A 24,773-nucleotide genomic window follows, 5' to 3' on the forward strand; every position below is an offset into this window, starting at 1 on the left:
CTTGTGGTTGTAAAAGTGCCCGTTGATGGAGAACCGATGTCGCCGGATCCTCTGGGCCTCTCCGGGTGTGCGGGACCGGGGCCTCCTCTGGATCACACAGGCTGCGTCGCTCTTGGTCCGCATCAGCTGTGGGGTCTCCTCATCCTCCTCCACGGGCTCTAGGGAGGAATGAATGAGAAAGTTGGTCCCGGGTGGTGCACAGGTCCAGAGACCTGCTGTGCTGCAGTGCATGGGACCTGGCTTCCTGGGGCTTTGTGGTGGCACCACACTACAGCAGACAGTAATGTGAATGCTGCTGCTGTGACAGAGGCTGGGGTCCAGCTCGGGTGATGCCCACTTTGCAGACGGGAAAGGTGACCCCCCAGACAGGATGACCTATGTCACCACACCACATGGCCGTGGTGTGGGCCTCTGTCTCTGGGCACTCAGGGCAGGTCTTTGGCGGCCCTGTCCCAACCCTCTGAGCGCCGACTGAGTGTGAGAGGGACAGAAGAGCAGTCTGGACCCCAGAGTGTGAAGAAGATGTCCTAGAGGTTCGCAGGGCCAGGAGGGCACCATGCCCGCTCCCGATGTTGTCTCCTTTCTGCAATGCAGCACGGTCCAGGGGACTCAGGCAAATTATGTCAAATAATGTCACCTCTGCAAGCCTCTGCTTCCTTTGCTATGAGGAGCTGATGAGACTACCTCATACTGAGGAGGGATTCAGCCAAGTGTCGTTCCTGAAGACAACTGAAGCCACTCTGTGCCCCTCCACAAAGCTGTCCTTCAGAGACAGTCCTGAGCCAAGCCCCTCCACTCCTACCCGGGCTGAGTGAGACACGGTCCCGGGTAGCTTGAGGCCCCACTTACCTGAGCTGTCTCTGGAACTCTCGGTGCTGGGCGCCGTCTGAGCGTTCGGCTCCTGGGCAGCGACCTTGCCATCCTGAAGAAGCGGCTCCTTTCTGAAAAGACAATCATGGTGCTCACAGAGCTGCTGACAGAGAGAAGTAGCTCAAGTTAGAGAGACAAGGATGGATGCCTCTGTGGACGGGACAAAGGTGAGAAGCAGGGCAGGCTGAGGTAAGGCTGGATTTCACACCGAGTTAATGCAAAATATTAAAAGAAGAGCAAAGAATTGCCATGGTGTCTGCTGGAGGGAGAGGGAGTCGGGCCCGTTGACCCGAGTGAGCTTGTCCCTGTTGCATAGACACAGGGACACAGGCGGTGCCCATGCACTCCTAGGCGTAGACTGGGGAGGCGCTGTCTGTGGCCAAGCGCTGAGCGGGCCTTCTGGGCTTCCCTCAGGCCTGATGGAGTGTTGGGCAGGGGCAACCTTGAGGGGCTAACCTCTGGGCAGGGTGGACGCCAAGTGAGGGTAGCTGGTGCCAGGCGGGAGAAGGGCCTCTGAGGGTCCTGCTGTCTGTCTGCTCACGTGGCTGCTTTACCCCAGGGAGTGGGACGCATGAATCGTACTAGCAGCCTTTCTAAGAAGTCCATCCAAATGCTATACTCTAAGTCTGCATGGGGTGCAACGGGGCGGCGGGGGGCGGGGGATGTTCAGTGTCCTCAGGACAGCACCTGTACTTGAATTTTTGAAGGGGAGGAAGTTTTGAATTTCTGCCTCTCAGAAGGATTCATTATAGGCAGGAGCAAGCAAAGCACAGCAGCCAACTGCCCTTTATTGGGGGTGACAGGGCAAGAGGAGGCAAATGTCCACTAAGCAATAAAATAGGGACCTATTTTGTCACGATTCAAACGTATTTCTGATATTAAGATAAATCTGGCATCGAGTCCAAGTACATTTATAAAAACAAATTCTGATATTAAAATAAGAGCAGAGCAGTGAGAGGTGAAATCTGTGTGAATTTTTGAGCTAGAACAGATGCCAAAAAACATTCACTTTGTCCAGGATGGGGGGAGCCCCCTGGCTGTAGCTTGCCCCCTTGCAGATAAGGTGGTTCCCGTGAATGTATGAAAAACACAACTGGAGGTGATGGGAGTCTGGAAAATTCTCCAAGAGTGGGGTGACTTGGTCATCATCTAGAAAGATCACTTGTTGGCAGGTGAGGCCATGGGCTCAGGCAGTCGCGGGGTGACAAGGATTAAGGCTGGCTTGTGCTCTCATGTGCCCCATGATGGAGCAGGGCTTCTGCCCTGAGACTGAGGACCCCAGCCCCCGAACCTCTCGAAAAGTAAGCGGGGTTGAACAGTTGTCAGGGAGGCCCCCTGGCCCTGCCTCAGCCATCCCGGCACTCACAGGTGGCAGCTGGGCTGTCCAGGCGTCCAGGAGGCTGACGAGAGATGCACTCGCTCCCTGTCATCCTGGATCTGGAGCCGGATTGGCCGCCTCAGTCCCCAGGCAATGTTGAGAAGTCCCTCAATGATCAAAGCGCCTTCCTCCTGTGGGGACCCACACAGGTTATCCTCAGTCCCCAGAGCGGCCCTCCTCGGGGGTCACTGCCCACCCTCCCCCAAGCCCCCGTAAGGGCCAGCCTGTCAGCCACGGGATGCCCTGCACACTCTTGGCCCCAAACACGTCCTCTCCTCCTTGGGGTTCTCCCCAAGGGGAAGGTACACAAGCCTCTACATGCTCCAAGGCGTAAGGCCATGTGACTGACCAGAGGAAACCTGGGGCGTGCCCTTTCACTGCTCAGCTCTCGTCTGGCCAAGGGCACGGCCTGGGACAGAGCGGCTGAGTCAGGCGTCCCACAGGAACCCAGCTGCTATCCAGCAAGCACGTCCACACAGGAGTAAGGAAACATGTTCCAGAGAAGCATGGCCACAGTGACACCAGTGCCAAGCAGAGAGCCTTCCCACACCCCTCCCCCACACTGCACCTGGGAAGGAGGCCCCATGGTCACCAGGTCCTGCTGTGAACATGTGCAGGGCGCTGGATTCCATTCCCTGCTGGTCCTCGGAGCTGGGTCTCAGCCTCACCCTTCTCCCCACACTGCCGCCATTTGCCACAGTAACCACTCGAGTGGGCCCGACCCACCCCCATATTTCCAAGCTGCCTTCTTTCCCGAGGGCCAGTCTTGCTTTCCTCACCACCTGGACACAGCCAGTCCCATGGTTCACCATTGGCACGAACACTCAGAAGATCTACAACAGCTCTCATTCTGTGCCCCCAATCAGCCTTGATTTCCTAAGGTCTGCAGATGGCACAGCTACCTACTGCCCTTCTGCCAGACTCTGAGGTCCTCATTGTCAGAACCCTCCAGAGACACCCTCAGCGAGTGCCCTCAGGTCTCAGGGGTGCCACTCACACCCCTCAGGTCTTTGATTCTGTTTCTGACCTAGTGCAGGCTCCTATGTATGCGCGACCACCTCCAGGCTCCTTGTGCCCAGCCTAACGGCCCCCACGCGTGTGCCTGGCCAGCCTGCTTTCAGAGCATCTGTCTGAACTCTTCTCGGCCTCATTTTCCCCAGAGCTGTGGTCCTCCCAGCTCCAGGCTCCTAATCTGCTTTGATACTAGCCTTTGGGCAGTGAACTTTGAACATCATTCTCCCATTGCTATCTTGAACATCACTCTAGATTCACAAATTCCATTTCTTTCTCCTTATAGGCATGGAAAGCCTTGCAAGAAGAAGGGACCTTGTAGAAACTTCTTCATATCCCCGGAAGGCCTTACGGGGGATGTGCCCTGCAGTGTTGATTTCATAGTAAGTTAGTCATCGCTTAAAACACTCCGCCATCCACAGAGAAAACAGTTCCACTTTGTTCAAGGTTATCAAAAGTACACACAGCTTTCTGGAATGGCCTTGCACTACTTGTTAAAAAAGAAAACAACAACAATAACAAACCAGAGTGATTTTTGATAACCACTGATGTTACACAGTCACAGATAGGTAACTAACCCTCCCAACAAAGGAGAGACTGGATTGATTCACTGGAGTTAAAGGGGGCAGTAAGGAAACCCAAAGTGGGGTTCCTCTGAGCTGCTGCCCCACCTAAAACACCTCAGCATGTCTGTTCACAGAGACCCGTGCCTGCCGGCCTGGCTGACCCGGGTGGAGGGAGATCAAATCAGTCAGGTGCTGGGAGAGTCAGGAGGAAAAGAGAGCATGGCTGGGGCAGGGCAGTGGGGCCGGACACACTGAGGCTGAAGCTTCAAATATGCCATTGGAAGGCTCTGGAGAGCTGGCAGGGAAGGAGGCAGGGGGAATTGCCCTGGGGCTGGAAGCAAGGAGCTAAAGCAGAGCAGAGCCTCCCAGGCCAGGGGTCAGCTGTGCTGGGGACTGCTGGCCCTATGTCCCTGCATGGGCCGCGTATGAGCCTCCACGCTGTCCCCCCAGCCACGACTCCACTGTCCCTCAGCCTGCCCCCTATGGAATGGAGGGGAGGCCCTGTCAGTCTGCAGCTGTCTCTGGTCAAATCAGAGGAAACCGAGGTCAGAGGAGGACCTCCGGGCTTCTGGGCAGCCCTCGCCACACAGGTGAGGAAATGCATGCAGACAGACACAGGACTAGAATGTGCTGTCCCAAGGCCTCATGTTTCCGTAAGTCAGGAAGTCATTGTATACCCTCAGTTCTGGGTCTTAGCGAACACCTTCCTCCTTACTGGAGCCCCCTACTCCTCCCTCTGCCTTCCACTCCCTCACCCCTATTCCACTCGCCCCTACTCCACTCTTCCACAGGAATGGTGCCCCTCCCTCCCCTGCCCTGTAGAGTAAACATCCCCCAGGGCCTCCTGTAGCTCCAGGCTGGCTGCTGGGCCAAACCCCGCCCCACCCGGCTGTTTTCCTCCCAAAGCCTTCCTGTGCACTGCTATTTTTGGCCCTCGTGACAGTAATTGATGGCTGGTGGAAAACTATAAAAGCAACGGCCACACCTCCAGGTTCACCAGACGGCTCCCGGAGGCCAGCGCTCCGGACAGGGGCCAGTTGTCCCCACATTCCACGCGGGACGCGGGACTCAGCCTGCTGGGTCCCCAGCCCTCCACCCTGAGCTCTGCGGGTCTTCCCAAGGACTGTCCTTGCTCATCCGGCATCCCTGCTCTCCCCACGTTCCCTCAGCTACAGGTAAGAGGGAGCAGCTTCCTTCTGGTTTGAGATAAAATGGAAAGGTTTTGTTTCTCTTCAAGGGCAGGGACCTACACAGCCTCACTGGCTACGAGAGACCAGGGGATGCAGTTAGCGGCTAATAGCTGCAGAGGGCGTCACATTAGAAGAGATTTCACGTGTAGGGTCATTCCATGTGTTTCTTACATCCTTTCCAGCGGGTATTTATAACCCTGTTTTATGGACGGGTAAGGGTGGACTTGGAGAGGTGACCCTGCCATAGGTCCCCAGGTCAGGAACTGGCAGAGACTGGCTTTACTCCCAGGTTCCCTCTGACTCCAGTCCGTTAGGCCGGGTTCTCTTATTTGTATAGGTTCTTAAACTACAGGAATGACAGATTCTTAAGCACACGGTGTCCAGGGTTAGCAGGAAAGGGAGAGTCCAGGAGGTCCGAGCCTGGGCTTGGGGCTGCAGACTTCAGTCTGCTCTCAGGCCCATGATTCACCTAGGCAGCCTCTCAGATGAGGGAGGGGACACAGGAGGGGTGACAGGATGGCAGACGCTCACCGCTGGTCCTCTGTCCACCAACAGGTTACTGCTCCCCATCGCCGGCAGCCATGAGGTCCCGGCTACTGGTTCCTGTGGCCCACCTGCCCACGATTCGGGAGACCTCGGAAGAGATGCCGCCCGGGGGGCCTGGGCAGGAACCCCTGGCCTCCCCCAGCCTGGATGACTATGTGAAGTCCATTTGTCAGCTGGCACAGCCCACTTCAGTGCTGGACGCGGCCACAGCCAGGGCCCAACTCGGCAGACCGCCCCAGCCAGCCCAGGCCTTCGAGACGAGCTGCCCTACTGAGTCCCTACGGGACATTACTACCCACTTCAGTGGCCAGCAGCCTGCACCGCCCAGGGATGGTGCTGCTGACCCCCTGGACTGGCTGTATGGGGAGTCCCAGGAAAAGCAGCCAAGTAGGAGGGACCCACCGAGGCGGACTGGCTCCTCTGCTGACCCCTGGGGTCCACAGAGACAGATGGATGGTGGCAAGGCCCGAGGGACCCCCGGAGGGAGACTCTGTGGCGCCAGGATGCAGGGGCACTCTCTGGCAAGGCCCTCAAGGGACCAGCACCAGGGCTCCTGGCCTTCCAAGCCACTCTGTGGGACCGCAGCCTCCCCCCCACCCCCCCGCCACGGCAGCACCCTCAGAACTCTTTATTTGCACCTCCCGGTGATCCATGAACTCTGACCCCTCCCAATAAAGGCTTCTATATAGAGCACGCTGGTCTGTGTCACCTTCTGGCCCTCTTCCCCTGCAGTGGGCGCTGTCCCCAGCAGGTCTCTGAGAGGGAGACACCTTTCTGCAGGGGCTGCCTGCCTTGGCATTTCATAGCGAGACCCCCTCCTCTGGAGAGTGAGAACAGCCTATCTGGCATGATGTGGTATTACTGACCCCGCTCGCACTGTTCCTTGCTGGATGATCACCTTGGGCAAGTGACTTAATGTTTCTGTTCATTGGTTTTCTCATGGGTAAAATGGGGTAATTAAAGGGACCTGTTTCCTCGGCTGTTTCTGATGAGTAAGTGGGATAAAACCCACATGCGTCATGGGGGGTGTGTTGTAAGCCCATACTCGGAGTAGCTACTGTCTATGCGGTGGCTTCAGGGTGGGGAAATGAGGTCGGTGGCAGGTAAGAAGCAAAGGTCTCAGCCCCACGGTGATTTCAGAGTGAAGCCCTGGGCACTCCAGAGTCAGCCTCCTGGCTCCCACCCTCAGAGCCTGTGCTCCATGTGGCCCAAGAGAAAACAGCATTTCCCCAAATGTGCCCGCTCGGGTTTGGGGGGAACTTATCACCAGGGTACCTGGGGGTATCTCAGTGGCTCCAGCTCACAAGTCCTGTTGTGTCATTGGGGGTGTGTTGTCCATGCTGAGGGCTGAGACAGAACCTGCACCAGCTCAGCCTGCAGACCAGGTGGCTCCGTCCTTACTGTCCCCATCCCTCCCTCCACCCAGGGGGCTTCTCAGCTGTGGGGCCAAAGTGCAGGCTATTGTCCAGAGCCCTGCTCTCCGGCAGATCCAGCGGCCAGGGCCTGGTTTCACATGACCTAAGGTCTGGGCCAGCCCTGGGTCTTCTAGCCTGGAGGCGTCTGGCAAGGAAGGAGGTGAGGGGGAGGAATAGGGGAGAGGAAGGGTCTCCTTCCTCAGAGAGGCAGGTGAGGCATCAGAGAACTCAAAAGAATCATGCCTGAGGACCCATTACCCTGCTCCCTTGGGCCAGGTCAGAGCTGGCTGACCCTGGTCAGTGCTCAAGGGACAGAGGGGAGAGGAGGAGGGCAGAGCTGGGGCCACATTCAAGTTCACAGCCTGCTTCAGTGTCCTCTGTCTCTTCTGTGGGCTATCAAACTATTTTCTTCCTTTCTTCTTCCCTTCCTACTTTTTTTTTCTGTTTTAAAATTGGTTTTCACTTTAAAAATGTTTATCTGCCCTCTTTTTGAAACATTTAAAAAAGTTTGAGAGCGAGAGAGACAGGGAGAGCGACTGAACAATCAGGAGCAGGGGAGGAGCAGAGAGAGAGGGAGAGAGGAGAAGGAGGGAGAGAGAGAGAGAGAGAGAGAGAGAGAGAATCCCAAGCAGCCTCCCTGCCATCAGCACAGAGCTCGACGTGGGGCTCAATCTCACAAACCGTGGGATCACGACCTGAGCCGAAACCAAGAGTCAGATGCCCAACCGACTGAGCCACCCGGCGTCCCTATCTGCCCTCTTTTATGTGTGTTGAGTGGGGAGGCAGAATGTAAACCATACATTGAAAAGTTTCAGGCAAGTAATTTACTCAGTTTCCTTATCTGTAAGATGCGGACACCAACCCTGCCCTCCACACCCTACAGGGTTGGGAAATGGGGCACGTACTCTTGGAGATGGAGTTAGAAACAACATATACGAATGCCTGCATCTGCCACAACCTGCTGGTCCCTGACCTTCGCTGGCAAATAAGCGTGGGGCAGCCTTCAGCCAGAACATCCTTAGGAGGCGGCGGGGAGGGCTGACCTGGGAGTGGGTGCTGGCTGGTGCCCACAGGGGTTGGTTTTGCCTCGCTGTAGCCCCTTCTACGAAGCTGTGTGAACCAGGGTCAGAGGGAGGCAACTAAGGAGGAGTGAGGTTGGCCAATTCTCCCCAAGCTCAAAACCACGTGGCTGCATTTGGGACATCAGACAGGGCTCTGGCTCCTCTGCTAATATGTACTGAGATGAAAGAAGCTAATGGTATCTTCAGAAGGTGTCCCCCACCCCCCGCCAAAAAAAGAATAAAGGGTAGGGGGAAGGGGTTTCTGGCATTATTCCAAGCTTCCCATGAGACACAACAGCCTAGGAGAGAGACCCTGTGATGGGGGTCCTATGGAGAAGTCTCTTCCCCACAGCCACCACTGGAGTGGGAAAGGACACAATGACCTGACCAGGGGGCAGCCTGGCAAGCGCTTTGGAGCTCTCAAGGGAACGCGTCCATGGCCGAGTACTCACCCCAGGTGCCAGTGGTCTGTCAACTGCCTGTCATTTCTGCCTCCAGGCCTTAGAGGAAGGGGGGGTCATTTTAAGAGGGAAGGGGATCCTGACTTTCCCCACCCTGGGAGAGACAGAGACCCTGAGCCCAGGCATGCTCCTCCCCTTTCTTCCCCTGCCCAGGAGCCTGGCGCCAAGGATGGGGACTGGGTGTTGTGCGTGCTCACGGCCACCAGGGGGAGCATCAGAGGCGGGCTCCCTGAGGGGGCCACACGCCCCTGCAGGACATAAGGGTCCTGCTTTTCATCACAGTGATATATTTACCCACTGGTATTTCCAGGTGGTCCATTTTTCTCTCAAGAAGCCACCCAGCCTGGTTAAAATGCTTTGCTATCTTTCAAAAGGCACAGATGGCTCCAGGTTGCTCAAGCTCTTCATTGTAATACAAGCAAAAGTATCCAAAAGCAAAGTTTATAATACAATAGAGGAAGCGGGTGCCTGGGCCTCCTGAGTGGGGATTCCTTTGCCCTTTGGAAGCTGGGGGAGAGTTCACAGGGAAACACTTGCCCTAGGGCGTGGCCCCTGTTCCCTGACACACTTCATCTCTCCAAGGGCTCTGGACCCCCGAGGAGACGTTGGGTGGCGGAGGGGGTGTCCCCAAACTATGGCAGTCAGGCCACAGTTGCTCTGGGGGAAACCTAGTGACAATGGGTGGGGGGGGGGAGATCTCTTCTGGGCCCCACATGGCTCTGTGAGGGCGCAGCCTGTGCTGAGCCCCTTGGTAGCTGGAAGGCCCCTTAGCTTGCTGATTGAAGGTGACAAGCAGCTGCCTGCATCCCCGAGGCCCCTCAAAGCTTAATGCTGGTAATGCTGTTGCTGTGTTACAAATTCGGCGCCCACGCCTTGCAGCCACGCTGGCACCTTCCACTTACTGCAGTGTTTACCTTGCTGGAGACTTCAACTCTGAAGGCCTCAATCTCTTTGTCTGGAAAATGGCCATTCTGATGTCACAAAGCTCTTGTATGGTGAGAAACGAGTCGGAGGCAAAGTGCCTGGTGCCTGTCTGCCCCACCCCTGAGGAGAAGCCGGCCAGGGGTGGCCCCACAGTGCAAGTGCCTGCAACTGGGAATTCTCCGAGGTCCAGGAGGTCCCGGGGCTGCATTCCGAGAAACGGCGGAGGCCTGAATGCCGGGTGGTGGGTGGGTCGCTAGGCCCTTGGTGTCCAGGAACCAGTCATGCATTTCAGCATCAGAACTTGGTGCTGCCCAGGACTACAGCCCGTCTCTATAGTGGCGATCACCTCCCGAAGACACATACTCCCTCAGGCTGGCATCCCCTTGATGGCTAAGGCTGTGGAAGTTTCCTGCAAGGTAGTTTCTGGCTCCGGGGAGATCAAGTCAGGTCCTCATACCTTTTTTAGGTTAGGAACATGAAAATCCCCAACTGTGGGGCGTTAACTTCTTACCACGGGGGCCCGTTGAGAATACCTCTTCCCCTTTTTGGGTCTCTCACTTTTCCATGTGGCCTGTCCCATCACACAAACACAGGGCACAGGTTTGGGGCTTCCCAGCCCTGCTCCCCACACAACTGCTCCTACAGAGGGGACTGTCTTGGGGAATCCCAAGAGTCAAGACCAAACTCTAAGAGTAGCAGTTCTCAAACTTGGCCCTCATCGCAATCCCCTGGAGGGCTTGTTAAAACACAGCTGGGAAGATAAAGAGTTTCTGAGTCAGGAGGCCTGGGGGAAGGAGGGTGATAAGAATTTGCATTTCTAGCCAGTTCCCAGGTGACTTTGAGGCTGCTGAGCAGAAACCACCTGTTGAGAGCTGCTGGGTCTTACGTCAATCACTGAATGGCCCAGGGCTAAGAAGCAGGGTGCAGCCAGAAGACCCCATCGCATGCCTCCAGCACAAGGACTGAAGTGGGTCCAACTCCTCGCTTAGCATAGATTAAACTGTCCAGCACACGGGAGCTTGGGACTCATCTCAGCTTGCCCTGGGCGTGCACTTGCGGTTAGTCACCCAGCATCTGTGCGCAGGTGCTACACCGTGCCTGGCCGGGGGACATGAAGCTGGGCGGCAAGAAAAGAAACAGCAAAAGCAGAGATAGCAGGGCGGTGGCATCAGAGCCCTTCCAGCAGCAGTACAGAGCAGGGTAAGTGGCCGATAAGACGCGTATCAGAGACGCTGCTCTGCAGAAAGAAGAGCGGGAGCGAAGGAACAGTGCAGAGGGGCTGGGAGACAAGCTGTCAGGGCTGGCCCCAGGCCCTGTGCAGGGCGGCGGGTCCAGGGGAGGTGGCGTGCGAGGTTGGCGCAATTCCAGGTCACACTACTGGCAGGCCAGTGCTGCCTGGACCAGGAGCCAGCTGCTTCCCTCCCCTCCAGGCTCCGGAGCTGTGTGACAGTAGCCTGGCCTGGGCTGCGTTTCACTTACGGACGTGTTTTGTTTAGCCCGCTTGGTGTTTCGAGGTTTGGGAAATTGCACATGAAATTCCAGATGTCTAACTTCTCTGGCTCCCTGGAGCCCATCTTCCTGCACAGCAGCAATGGGTTCGGTCCGCAGGGCGACAGCGTCTGCAGATAGCACGTGCTCTCTCAAGTCCTCCACTCCCCACGCCTGCCCTGTCTCTCCCGTTCTGACCTGCCCAGCCACGTGAGCACCTTTTGGGGAGCTCTCCTCCGTGTCAAACCTTCTCTGATGTCTATTCTGATTGGCAACCACAGAGACTGCTCCCACTTCTTGACTGCCCTGTGAACTTGGGCAAACCCGAGCCCTGTGCTGAGTTCCTTATTTGTGCTGTGGGCTGGGCACAGAAGGGACTGGCTGTGCGGTCTTAAAGATTTTAGTCTCCAGGGTCCTGGCATTTCACGTAGGCAAAAATCTCAGGTGGAAGAAGAACTGCAGGTGATTATTTCCATCTGCTCTGAACTCTTGCTGGGGGAGGGAGAGGGAGGGGACGCTCTGACCCTCAGCACCCCTTACGGGACGTCCAGGAGAGAGAGCTGGTAACCTGGTCTCTAACTCAGAAGATGGGCGGCCTCATACTTCATTATCCTAACTGGGACACTTCTCAGAGTGAAGGGAAAGGTCTTAATAATGACCCTGGAATAGCAGGTATAAACCAGGACTGTCTTCAACAATCCAAGATAAACAGTGACCTATGAATAAAGAAGAGAAACTGGCCTTACCTCTCGGTGTCTCAGCTGAAAGCTTCTGCCCTCGTGGTAGCAGTTGTAAGTTTTTAGCAAGCTTAAGAGCTCCGACCTAAAAAGGTAAACACACATATAATCTTGGGGCGTGGCAGGGCTTTGGGACGTGATGATACAGGTCTCGCCAGCCACACATAGTCAGTTTAGAGACTAGACTCTGCCATCAGACACATGCCTTTTAGTCTTTTAGAGGTTTCCATGTGACAGACCTTGTGTAAGGTGTAGGGCTGGGAAGAGAAGGAAGTGAGCTCACAGACGGCCCATAGAATTGTGCAAATGGTGTTTGCATGCTTTCACTATCACAGATAAGAGTTCCCGAAAATCTCCCTGTACTTTACTTCTGAGTCATTTCCTCAATAAATCCCCCGGGATTGGATTATTGGCATTTTAAAGACTCTTGCTTCCCCCTCGCCCCCCCCCTCCCACCAATATTACTTCCTGTGAGTGCCTGGTGTGGCTGCTCTGGGGGCATCATGAGGGGTGTCTACCTCTTCCTCATCCTGGCTTTCTGGAGGTCTGACCAAGAGGTGAAGGTGACAGCTGTGAGATAAGATCCCGAAGGTCTGAGGGAGGCCACTCTGCCCAAACGCCTTCTCCCCAGAATAAAGGGAAGCCTTAGCGGATAGAAGCCGGTCCCTGTGCCCAAGCTGGGCTCTGCCGGGGAGTGCAGTCCAACAGATAAGAAATGCAAGGCACACGTGTGCTTTTAACCCTTCCAGCGGTCACATCACGAAGGAAAACAAAACAGGTGAAATTAATTTTCATAATGCATTTTATTTTATGACACAATATATCTAAAATATTTTCGTGTCCACATGTAATCAATATGAACATGATGAATGAGGCCTTATTCATTATTTTATTTTGTAATAAGTGTTTGCCACCTGTATTTGGTATTAATATATGAACGTTTTACATAAACGTTATTAACGAGATCTTGTTCATTATTGTATTTCGTAATATGTCCTTGCCACCTGTCTTTTATATTAACTGTACTTCTCCGCCCATAAGTCACGTGTTTGGCGGCCACATGTGGAAGTCATTCCCCTGATGGCCGGGGCCGCTTTAGAACCTCTCTGGGCAGTGCCTTCACTGACACTGGAGCACTCCAGGGAGTGGATAAGCAAAACCCGCCATTGGTGCTCTGGTGTGCTGCCTGACGTGGGGATGACGGTAACTGATGACGGAGGTGATTCATTTGTGGTTCAGTTAATGTTATGACATTAACATTGCAAGAGTCAATGCTGCATGTTCGCTGTGCTTGTAGGTGTATCAATGCTGAACATAAACTTATTAGGATTATACACATGAAATTAATCATGTTACGGCTATTAATATGACTTTCCCCAAAACTATATTGTTTTGAGAGAGAGAGAAAGAGAGACAGAGATAGAGAACGAGCAAGCAGGGGAGAGAGGCAGAGAGAGAGAGAGAGAATGAGAGAATCCTAAGCAGGCTCCACCATCCCGAGACCCTGGGATCATGACCTGAGTTGAAATCAAGAGTTAGCTGCTCAACCGACCGAGCCACCCAGGCGTACCTAATGTTATTCTCATTATAAAATTTAAACCGGGAATGTGAGAGTATGGGCAGCACTGTGAATGGGATGCTGTCTGTTTTCTCAGGTGTCTAACTGGAGGACCCAGGAAGCAGCTCAGCAAAAGCTAGGAGGCTGGCTTTTCTTCAAGGAGGCAAATAGGAGCTGCCCAAATCTAGAAAATATTTGGACCCATCACGCAAAAAGCAAGAGAAAATGAAAACTTAACGTTAGTTCAGAAATACATTTGAACAAATACTCCATTAAATGCCATCTGTGCAGAGTCACAGCGGACATGGCCATGCTTTCCTGCTTTTGTGGGCCTGAGGGGGGCAGGGGTCAAACCCTCAACCCAAAGAGATCCTTGATCTCCAGGGCACCAGGCTTCAAAAAGAAGTGCCCCCATCACTGTCTCTGGGGCAGGCACATCGTCCTATCTATGAAAAGTGCCCAGAATCCCTCTACCCAAAGGCTGCCCATGGCAGGGAGTGACCACCAGACCCCCTCCCTGTACACAAAGGCTTACTTCAAGATGGACTTGCTGTCACTGATGGGAACATGAGAACTGGGTGGACAATCTTCCTTCATGTTCTCCTCTTGTCTGTAGCATCAGGGAGGCTACCTGCAGGGAAGAGGAGGAAGAGCATACAGACAGGTGAGCCGGAGAAGGAAGTGCTGGCCAGTGCAGTGCCCAGAGCCCTGTTGTGCAGGCCTTGTGGCTCCAGCCTCACCTACTCCCTCCCACCCTGGGGCACAGGGTGGCCATAGCTCTGAAGGATCAGGCTCAGAGGACTTAATGGGGTCCCACACCCCACACGGGGCAGCCACGTTTCCCTCGGCGGGAGACAAGGTCAGAACTGCTGAGCTAGCTGGCACCCAGTACCAGCCCAACAGCCGCCCTCCCCGAACCTCTCCATAATCCCTAGGGATCTGGATCCGTCTCCTAAATGTTTCAGACCACAGGCTCTCTTGCCTCAGCTGGGACACCCTAAATGATGGCTACTGCCTCCATCACTCCTCCAGCTCCCCAAAGCACCCTGGGCCTTTCTCCTTCATTCCCACTGGGCCCAGGCTGGTGGCCCTTTGGAACCAGCACACCTGGGCCAGCTCTCCTGGTGATGGGTTAGTCGGTACTGGGGTCACTACATGCTGGAGACCGTGTTGAGCATTTTCTATGAATTATCGTTTTTACTCCTTACAACAACGGTATAAGGTAAGTACTATCCTCGTACCATTTTATGGGCGAGAAAACAGGAACAGAAGTTAAGAACTTTGCCCAAGATTCCCAGTGAATCGGTGGCAAAGTCATTGTTTGAACATAAGCATTTAGATCCTAGATCCTGGTCACTAAAACCCATCTCGCACAGTGACTTAGACCCTCCAGACTTCCTTTTCTTATCGATGCAATGGGGTAATCTCTATAAAGATTATAAGATTGCTAGTTGATTCACACATGAAACCGTGTATTCACAACCCAGAAGGCTTCACGGAGTTTCTTAAACCCTCCTGGGGAAATCCACTAGTGTTTTTTTCTATCTTGTTGGCATCTTCTGCGCAGATTTCTACTTCTTCCCCTCTCCAACTTACCCTGGCTGAGAGCTTTCTTATTGAGGCCCCCCGTGTGTCAGGCAGTGAGCCACAGTACCTCTCTCTCTCCCTATCCCAGTCATGGCCCTGTCTCTACCTCTCCTCTCAAGATGCAGCTAGGACTCTGAGGGGTTAAGTCACACTGGGAAGTGGCACAGACAGGGCGCACAGCCTGTCCTTCATATCACAGAGTGGCTCCTTCCCCAAACCCCAACATCTGTTCACACAAACCTGGCTCAGTCGGGTCTTCCCCACCTCTGTGTGTGTGCAAATGTTCCTGGGGGTTCGGGGTCAGGTTCAACTGCTGCTGTGTCAATGCCCTCAAAGTGGACAGGGTGCTCCGTCCCCTTGGGCCCTGACTCCCTAGCTGAACACACTCTCCTCCCACTTGTTTGATATCACCCACAAACAACACAGGCTTGCTTTCTGTGTTGGTGTGTCAGGCCTGAATGAGCATTCGATTCTGGAAGCAGGGGAAACAGGGAGAAGGGGAATGAATTGAGGGAGGTGGGCTTCTCAGTGACCTCAGAATCATCCTAAAAATACCTCCCTTCTCCCTGGGTCTAGAGAGAAGCAAAACAGGGTCTAGACAGAGGTCAGACCCTACCTCCATAGGGCACAGGGCAGGGTGCTATGGGGTTCTGGAGCGGGGGGCCTCACTGCTGGGCAATAGGATTTCAAAATCGGGTTTCGGTTCCTCAGCACCTCAGTCTCCAGTGGAAAAAACTGCTCTGCAAGGCTCCCTCTCTGAGGAGTTCCTCAAACGTTTCCATGCAGAGCTGGCTTCAGCCCAAGAAAAAAGTATCTGAGTTTCTCACTCAACACTGTTTCTGTGGGTCCCTGGCACAACTGTGTCTTGCTTTACACAGGCTCATTACCGGAAGGGAAGAGCTGGATTTACCCAGAAGTAACAGCAGGCGGTTTTCCCTCTGGCCTCCTCTGTAGCCAGCTTCTCTCCCACCCCTTCTCACTTCCTGCTCTCAGCTCTAGCTTCCCTGAGCTGCTTTCATCTCGCCTACTGTGCTCTCTGCTTTGTTCTCCTTTTGGGTCTTGATGGAGCTATTCTCTGTCCAGAAAACAGCCCACTGCTTGCCCTGTATTCTGCAAGCTAGCTCTGCCAGGAAACCCTTGCCAGAGTGGTCCCCTCCTCTAGTATCAGGAAAGCCTCCTCTCTAGTCCAGCACCTGCTCTGGGCTCCTGGATGTTCTGGGCCCGCAGGGCCTGACCCATTGAGTGGGTGGCTGACAGGACGATGGCGGAGTACAAGTAGGGGAGGTGGGAGGGGAGGCTGAAGCCACAGACCTCTGCACCACGGATGATACTTTTCTGGCTCACCTCTTGTTTCCAGCCCTGAGCCCGAGCCCGACACACAGCAAGAGGCCCATAGATGTCTACTAAATTATTGGATGGATTTGAGAAGCCTCATGGGGTCCTCCAAAGTCAGCTTTCCCAGAGTTGTGCATCCCCAACTGGAAAACACGTAAAAGTCTCCAGGGGCTAGGAAAGTGACTCAACTGAGACACTGGTCAGTGGAGTCCATGGGGAACAGGGAGACACATTCCTTCTCTGGAGGGGCAGCTCTTCTGACGTTTCATGAGAAGCCAGAAATCTGCATCTGTAAGGGCTATATTTCACTGTTTGGAGTTGGACACTGTGGCGGAGACATTGCCCCTGGGATGACCTGTGATCACTCACATTCCTTCACCACGCCCCCCCCCCCCCAGTGGCCATGTGACTAACATGTCACACGCCACACATAAGAGGTGTTGTGTGTGTTACTCTCAGACTAGTGTACTCAAGCCAGCCTGTGACCCCGTTCTTTGCCGTGGTGATCCAGAAAGCCACATGTCCCGATTGGTGCAGCTTCCAGATGGTCAGCCTGGGTCCCAGAGCGCCTCTGCGGACTAGAGCTCTCTGCCAACCCACGGCGGATATGGACTGGGAAAGGGATTTAAATAAATCTAAGCTGCTGGTGTCTCAGGGATCTGTTACTGCAGCATAATCTACACTATCCTAAGGCTGTAAATTATTCAATTAAAACTATATAGTTAAAAATAAAATGTAGCTAGACAAAACATACTTGCAATACAGATGCCTTTAGCGGGGCTCTGGCGTGTGACTTCTGATTCATGACAGGACCCAGTTTACAATACTTTGATTCTCCTACAGCATGTGGGGACTATGCTGATTTTGCTCTATTTAGGAGGAATACTTATAAGTGAAATCTCTGTAAGTCAAGCAGTGATCAGTTACAGCTCTGGGCCAGGGGCTGCTAAAGACCCTCATGGCTCTAGCTTCCTGCCTTTTCCTCTCTGAGCCTTCATTTTCCCATCTGTACAATGGGGATATTGATCTTCAGCAGGTTAGACATTTTCTTAACTATAGAAGACTTTTTTTTTAATTTTAATTTTTTTTATGATAATGTCAAGTTAATCTGCCAAATATACAAGTGGGGCTTGTGGAGCATGTTCTCCCTGGGTGCCGCACAGGAAACAGAGGTGTCTTGAAATGATCAACGGGCAAGGTTAAGAATGGGCCCTGGCTCTGGCCAGAAGAGTGGGAATGGGGTCGGGAAGGGCAGAGAGGACTGGCTGGGGAGGAGCCGTGACCCTCAGGGACCCAGGGCCACAGGCTCCTGGACAACAGCCCCTCTGAGTGAGCACCCAGGCAACACAGACCAGGGCTGGTTGTTGCAAACTCGTCAGCAGCCGCCCCTCTGCACAACCAGCCCCTACTGTGTAATCTACGGGACAAACGGAAGCTCTTCGTACCCTACCTCCCAGGCTTCCCCAACAAGAGTTCTGAATTCTTAAAACGGCAAAAACATTCAAATGGTTACGTAGGAAATGCTGTCCTGCACCCCACCATGCCCCCCCCCCGTGATTTTTTTTTTTTACATTTTATTTTTGATAGAGAGCACAAGTGGGGGAGGGGCAAAGAGAGACGGAAATACAGAATCCGAAGCAGGCTCCAGGCTCCGAGCTGTCAGCACAGAGCCCGACGCGGGGCTCGAATCCACAAACCGCGAGATCATGACCTGAGATGAAGTCGGACACTTAACTAACTGAGCCACCCAGGCGCCCCTCCGCCAAACGCTTTCTAGGCCAAGATGAAATGGAAGCCTGGTTCCACTGAACTTTGTTCACATGGAATATTTATGCAAATCAGATTAAATGGGGCTGCTTGGGTTGACAGTGAGGTGGGTGGCCGGGACCCCCCATCCAGGGCTTTGCCTAGGGCTCTGTATAATATTATTTGCAAAGCACGGTACAAAGTAACACATGAAACCTTCCAAGCACTGGCTTTCAGGAGAACTTTGCCCTCCAGAATCTGCTTTTTAAAAGGACATGACCAACAGGCTGAGCGGCTCTAGCCGGAGTCAGGTGGCATCAGCGGGGGGATGGGGTCAGGGGGAAAGTGGAGAAGGGTCCTGGATTATAGGTGGTCAAGTGAAGAAGGAAGGGGGAAGGCAGCCCATAAAGTAAATACCTTAGCTCGGCAGGAATGGAGAATGGGGTTGTACACTGTCCCAGGGGAGGGCTGGAAATGAGTGAGCAAGGCTGGAGGTAGGCAATAAAAGGCCCACTTCAACAAAGGGGGTCTCTTCCAACTTGCTGGGCTGGGTCTGAACCTTATGTGGCGGGAACCTTGCCCCCTAGAGAAACAGTATCTTCTTTGAGAGAATGACGGACTTCTGATATGCATCATCTGTCTGATTCTCACATGTCCACCCTTCCACCCGGAGGAGACAATGTCTCCACCTCCCTGAGTTCCAGACCTGAGCTTGCGGTCACTCATAAGATCTCCACTCCAAATCTGAACACTGTGCCTTTGTGCGTTCTTTACCAGACTGAATGTTGAGATGATTTTCATTCATTTTGATAAGCCCAGTGTCTTGTAGAGCTCTAAAGTGAGGTGTACATGCACCTTAGAGGTGCCCTAGAGATAAGTGCCGAATGAGAGAGTTGCAAGGGAGGGAGAAAGAGAGCAACAGGAAGAAAGCAAACAGAGATCCCTCTCTGTTTGGAACATGTTCCTGAAACTGCCCCTTTTTAAATATTCACTCTCTTCGTGCACTGGACACGGCCTTAGCGAATCTCTTAGTGGAGTGCTTTTCAACCTTTAATAAAAAGCACAATCTCATATTTACAGGCAGAAGTCCAACGCACAAATGGATTATAGCAAAGCTACTTTGTGGGGTGCCTAGGTGGCTCAGTCGGTTAAGCATCCAACTTGGGCTCAGCTCATGATCTCGTGGTTCATGAGTACACGCCCTGCATCAGGCTCTCTGCTGTGAGCACAGAGCCTGCTTTGGATCCTCTGTCTCCCTTTCTCTCTCTGCCCCTCTCCTGTTCTCACTCTCAAAAATAAATACACATTTAAAATTTTTAAAAATAAAAATCTTAAAAAAAAAAAAAAAAGCAAGGTTACTTTGGTTGAAGCTGGAGCGGGGGAGAGGACGGGCTGGGGCTGGCCTGCCACCCCTGGCGCAGTCCAAAAACCAGAGTGACAGATGCAGCTGGGCAGGCCAACCCTCTAGCCCTGGGATCCAGCCCTCTTTGTCCTGGCCTCCACCCCTCCCCCAGGGCCCCAGGGCACACAGCTCTGGTCTCCAGGTTTTCTTCCCCAGGCCAGACTAGGCTCTGTTCCCAACCAGAGACTCATACAGCAGCCAGGGCTCCTTGTCCCCCAGAGAAGGGCCCCCGGGGCGACCTGCCAGCCATGGTTACCTACCTGTCCCCAGTGAACAAGCAGTGAACTGTTTTTGCTTTCCACTTCAGTGGCTGCTCCGTCAGCCATGCAGAGGGGCTGCTGAGGACAGCAGGCACCACAGCCTGCCCTTGCTATTGTCTCTGGCCTTTGGTTTGGGACAAAGGACACTGAAGCCTTTACAACTGCTAGGCTTGGCCCATCTCTCCCTTGTTTGTGGTCATGGAGCCAGTTATCACAGAAGAAGGCAGCTTTGTGGCCCTTTGGGTCACCATGACAGCCCGATTCCTACTGGCCAGGGCCAAAGGGGAAAGAAAGGCTAAGCGAGTGGGGTTTCCAAGAAGCCAACTGAGTACATTTGAAAGCCTTTTCTTTCACGACTCTGTGCTGCCTACTTTTCCCTCTTACAATGCCCTCTCTTTTCCTGAAATGATGGCAAAAATAGATGGTCATTGTCCTCACTTGGCAAAATGGTCAATGCGTCACTATCCAAATTAAAATGCTCCGGGGATGTCTGTGAGATCTGGGGGCTTGGTAACCTCTGTTCTAACGCTTCCTCAAGTTATGATTATTCTCTTATTTAGGCATGATTACAATCCAATGTGTAAATAAAGCGACGCGGGAAGCAAAAGAAAGGAGGACAGAGGTGTGGGGCCCAGGATGCTCCTGCCAGAAGGAGGCAGGCTCCGAGAGAGAGGGCAGGTGCAGGGACACTGCCTCGCATTCCCGGGAAGCCGATGTACTCCACTCAGTAGCCCATGACCAGCCAGGGGCACCAGGGGGCACTGGAAAGAAGAGGCCTTAAAGGGCCCCCCTCCCAACCCCCCTGCACCTGTCAGCCAGCAAGTGGCGGAGCTTGGCCACGGAGGAAGCTGCAGTGCCTGCTGGTACCAGCTGCCTCCGAGAGGACGTCTGGTCGCACACGGGCTGCCCCTCAGCGACACATTTTTGCTGAGAAAGCCAGTTGTTGGGATGCAGACAGCAGACAGCGACTCAGCAGCTGCTGCCCCCCGCCCCTCCACACTGCTGTCCTTACCTTCCCCTCCATATCCATGGCTGTCCACCCCCCTCCCTCTGCCGCCATCTGCCCGCTGGCTCAGCCACAGCCCTCCTTGCCTCAGCACGGTAGCTGGGAGGGAGGTCCCAGGAGGACACTGTGCGCACTCCAGATGGTGGTGATGGTGGCTGAGGGAGGGCAGGAGAGGTGGCCGCAGAGACAGCAGCCACTCCACTCACTGCCTTCTCCTGGGCTGACTCACGGACCCCAACTCGCCTTTACTGCATCCTCCCGCCTCCTGGGCTCCCACCAACAGGTCTCCCTGAGCCCATTCTGGCACCCGGGTCTCCCTGACACCATCGCCCTTCCTCTGAAGAGCCTGGCCCTCTGTCCACACGTAGGCTGGCCTTCCTTAGGCTTCTCACCCGAGCGCACAGGCAGTGCTCACCCAGCCCCCTGTGGCAGGATTTTGGGCTTCTGCTCTTGCTCTTGAGGCACGGCAGCTCGAGGCAAGAAAGCCATTTCCGACCCTCCTGCTCGCTCTCTCACACACACTTGGCCATGTGGGACCCTTCCTTGCCTATGGAAGAGGGTGTCTATGGAAGCAGGAATCCCCTCAGCCATGCTTTTTGGGCCAGACAGGTGCTCAGAATGACCAATAGCCTGAGTGTCTGGGGCCAGAGGTGCGGGGGGGGGGTGTGGGGGCAAGCCCTCCAAGGGTTCAGTGCCAGCTGCTGTTGGGCCACACCGGGTGCCCTCTGTGGCTTCCCCCACCCCTGCTATCTACTGCACCAGGCCTGTGTGCCAAGGGCAGTTGCTGGAGGTGGTTTCTTGTGACACATAGTGGGGCTCAGAATCTTCTGGGCCATTGAGCCCTTTGGAATCTCTTGAAATAACACACACTCCCCAGAAAAATGCACATGTGTGCATGAGTGTGCAAGTGTGTGCACCAAATTTGCATACTACCGCAGGGGCCTTGGGAAGTCCCTATTCATGTGCCCCTGGATTCCCAGAGCCCAGGTTAAGAACTGTGCTGAAACGTGTCACAGCAAGAGGGAGGAGGCAAAGGGGCATCCCAGAGAGAAGTCTGGGTGTGGGTTTCGCTGCAGCGTCCATGTGGCATGTGACGTCACCACGTTGTGCCAGCCCTTGGGCCTCAGTTTAACCAGGATTGTACCGGCAGCTGATCTAGAGCATCTTCAGGGCTCTTCCCAGCTCTGCAGCTATGGGGCTGCATGGCCTCCCTGCTCCCATCCCCCAAAGTCAGGCAGGGCAAGGGGAAGGGGTTCCAAATCTCTCCCTCAGCAGTGCCTCCTGGGGAAGGAGGTCAGACAGCCAGAAAAGAAAACTGAGCAAACTATAAGTTCCCCTTTCACTAGAGCAGAAGCTCTGGGAAGTGAAGCTGCTTTCTATTTGGTTTTAATTTACTTGAAAACAATTCCAAAACCCTTCCTTCACTGTACTCTGTGACCAGATAACAACCCAACCTTTATAAGGATCCGGGTTTCAAGCTCTGCTCTGTGATTCTTCAGCTGTGTGACCTGAGGCCAAGTCCCGTTCCCTCTCTCAGCCTCAGGCCCCTCATTAGTTGAATCACTGACTGCTATAAGATGGGCCTCACAGCAGGCTCACCCATAATAAACTGAAGCTCTCATGATAGGGCATAACGGGGTGTGCTCTGGAGATGGGGACAAGGGACTCAAAGAGGGTGTCAGTCCTTCCCTGGAGTGGCTGTGAGCAAGGACATATGGCTGAGTTTGCTCTCAAAACCAGGGCCCAGGTCCCCAGAGGCCCAGTCCAGAGTGCCTTCCGGTAGACCTCCTGGTCAGGGTCTCCCCGTGAGGCTTCGCACTTACAGGATCTGAACTGAGACATGCTGAGTTCTGTTCACGTCCTTTGTTCTCTGTCATTGTCCAGGTGACCTTGACCCAGGGGGACCCTGGACCTTCACTCTGTTCTCGACCTCCAGGCCACCCACCGGAGTCTCAGGGTGGAAATATGGCCTCCCTTCCCACTTTCACAGGGGCTGTTTCATCAGTAGCGTCAACCTCATTTTCGCTGTCAAGTCGAACCACCAGCACTACCCACACAGAGAATGATGACAAGAACTGCTGAAAATACATTTCACCACCGACAGAGAGCTGAACCACACCCCATTACAACTTCCAGCCAGAAATGTTTCGACTTAAGTTTAATGCGGTTCATCTTCTCTTCTCACCCTTCCCCTTCTCCCCCCCCCCCCCTTCTCTCCTCTCCCTCAGTCTCTCCTTCCTCCCTTCCTCCCTTTCACACCTCTCACCCTGGTGGTAGCAGCTCAGGGATTATACTGGAGAGCAGGAGGCAAGCAGACCTGCATTAACCTGTCAGTTCTACCAATTCACTGCGGGTATCTTTTTTTTAAATCATGGCTACTGGCAAGGCAACAAATCTTGACTGTACCCTGAGCAGTTAAACCATAGAGAAGCTACGAAGGGTTTCTTCTGCCAGTGCAAGTGTGAGGCTTTGGAGTCTAACCTGCCTGGGTTCAAATTCCAGAATCCTAGTCCCACTTGCTGGGACTTTATTTAATTTGCTTATGAAGTGAGTTTACTAAAGCTTTCCTTACAGTGTTTTAAGAAAGCACTGACCAGCACTAACCCTGCACTGATCCTGGTGTGGGAGGAGGCTCTCCCTCCCACAGGGCTGTGCCCCATTGTAAAAACACTGAAGCATCTCTTGGGGATTAGAAGGGCCTGATTGAGTGAGTGTCAGGAGCTGGAGCGGCGAGGGGTGGGGGGTGGGGGTTGGAATAGGATGGTGGGCAGGGTGAGCTCTGAAGTCAGCTGCTGAAATGAATGAGACCTGGCCCAACAAAGTCTGAGTTCAAATCCTGTCTCAACCACTGACTCATCTGGGTGAAACTGGACAGTGCCATAACTCGCCATGCCTCAGTTTTCTCATCTGAAAATGGGGAAAATGAAAGTATCAGGGCTGTGAGAAGTAGGTGCCGTATTGTGCTAATGACCTTTGCACAGGTCTGGGAACAAGGCAAATCCTCTGTAAATGGCGTGGTGAGGCAAGCCCCTCCTTCTGCTATTATCTCGGCGCCGGTTTTCCATCTGTGAAATCCGAGAGTTGTGCCAGAGCCTCTTGGAGCCTCTCCCCACAACTAAGATCAATGCTTCTAGGATATTGCCTAAGATGAGAGGCAAACTGGGCAAAAGTGTAGCCTGCGGCCGCTCTCACCCATCGAGCTCAGGTTTGAGCCCCTGAGGTGCCTTCCCTCTGGAGAAGGTGCCTGGCGCAGTGCCCACTCTCAGCAATGGCCGGGGCTGCGCCAGGCTGGCAGGGGGAGGGAACTCTGCACGCGGCAGCCAAGGGGCACCGGTGCCCAGGCTCCAGAGCCCATGGTTGGGGGCGGTCTTGGGCTCGGGGACGGGGGTGACGGTGCTCCGTGGATGCCCCCAAACTCTCCTGCCTCTGCATCACTCACCGTCCGCTCACCGCGCCGTCCAGAAGCCGCTGCCCGTGCTGTGCCCTCGCCGGCACTCGAGCTGTGTAGGCAGCGCTTGCTGCCCCAGTTCCCTGGGGCTTAGCGCGTAGGGCCCGCCCCTCGCCCGGCCAATGGCCCGCTCCATGTGTCCCTCTGCGCCCCGCCCCTCCCCGCCTCTCCCCGCCTCTCCCCGCCTCTCCCCGCCTCTCGCCTCGCGCAGGCCAATGGCGCCGCCGCGTCCGTCCCGCCCCGCCCCGGGCACACAGGGGAGGGTGGGCTTCGGGCGGTGCCCGAGACGCAGCGAAGAAGGTTCGGGGACTCAGGCCGCAGAGGTGGCCCCGCGTCACGACGAGGGCGCCCTGAGACGCTTGGAGGAAGCAGTCCCGACTCTGCTGGGAGGGTCCGGTGCGTGGGCGGAGTCTGGGACCCTTGGGTGATCAGGACCCTTGGGTTTCCAACAAAGGCCACTTCGTGGGTACCAAAATTTCTAGTGTGCACTGGGGAGGATGTTATCAGTTAAAGCCAGGCCGTTGTCATCTTTTTTGCTCAAGGGGCACCTGTGTGTGGTCCTACTGTTTGGTGTGGCCTCTTAGAACTCATTCTGAGTTTAAGAAATGCGATCCGATGGTAAAGAGGAGGTAAACTTCTCGGGGCCCCTGGGTGGCTCAGCCAATTAATCGTCCACTCTTGATTTCCGCTCAGGTCCTGTTCTCATGGCTCCTGTGATGGAGGCCTGCGTTGGGCTCTGTGCTGACGGTGGGGAGCGTGCTTGGGATTCTCTGTCTTTTTTTTG

General features: G+C 54.4%; 2 protein-coding genes across 2 annotated transcripts in view; one reads left to right on the plus strand and one right to left on the minus strand.

The window, feature by feature from the left end:
* The window catches only part of RASSF4 (Ras association domain family member 4), a 32,419-nt gene extending 8,321 nt beyond the window's left edge, over positions 1-24,098 (minus strand). Inside the window, exons 1-6 of the mRNA XM_027062572.2 lie at positions 23,981-24,098; positions 13,741-13,836; positions 11,657-11,732; positions 2,237-2,379; positions 850-941; positions 1-158 (exon numbers count right to left, since the gene is read on the minus strand). Of these exons, the coding sequence (XP_026918373.1) occupies positions 1-158; positions 850-941; positions 2,237-2,379; positions 11,657-11,732; positions 13,741-13,802 (531 nt within the window). The 5' untranslated portion in view covers positions 13,803-13,836; positions 23,981-24,098. The remainder of the gene's footprint in view (positions 159-849; positions 942-2,236; positions 2,380-11,656; positions 11,733-13,740; positions 13,837-23,980) is intronic.
* On the plus strand, positions 4,802-6,252 carry DEPP1 (DEPP autophagy regulator 1). The gene is made up of 2 exons (XM_015069036.3): positions 4,802-5,000; positions 5,571-6,252. Exon 2 carries the CDS (start codon positions 5,597-5,599, stop codon positions 6,221-6,223), a length of 627 nt encoding a protein of 208 aa, XP_014924522.2. The 5' UTR covers positions 4,802-5,000; positions 5,571-5,596; the 3' UTR covers positions 6,224-6,252.
* Positions 24,099-24,773: the final 675 nt, after the last annotated feature.

This window comes from Acinonyx jubatus, chromosome D2, assembly GCF_027475565.1.
Source record: "Acinonyx jubatus isolate Ajub_Pintada_27869175 chromosome D2, VMU_Ajub_asm_v1.0, whole genome shotgun sequence".
Classification (NCBI taxonomy): Eukaryota; Metazoa; Chordata; class Mammalia; order Carnivora; family Felidae; genus Acinonyx; species Acinonyx jubatus.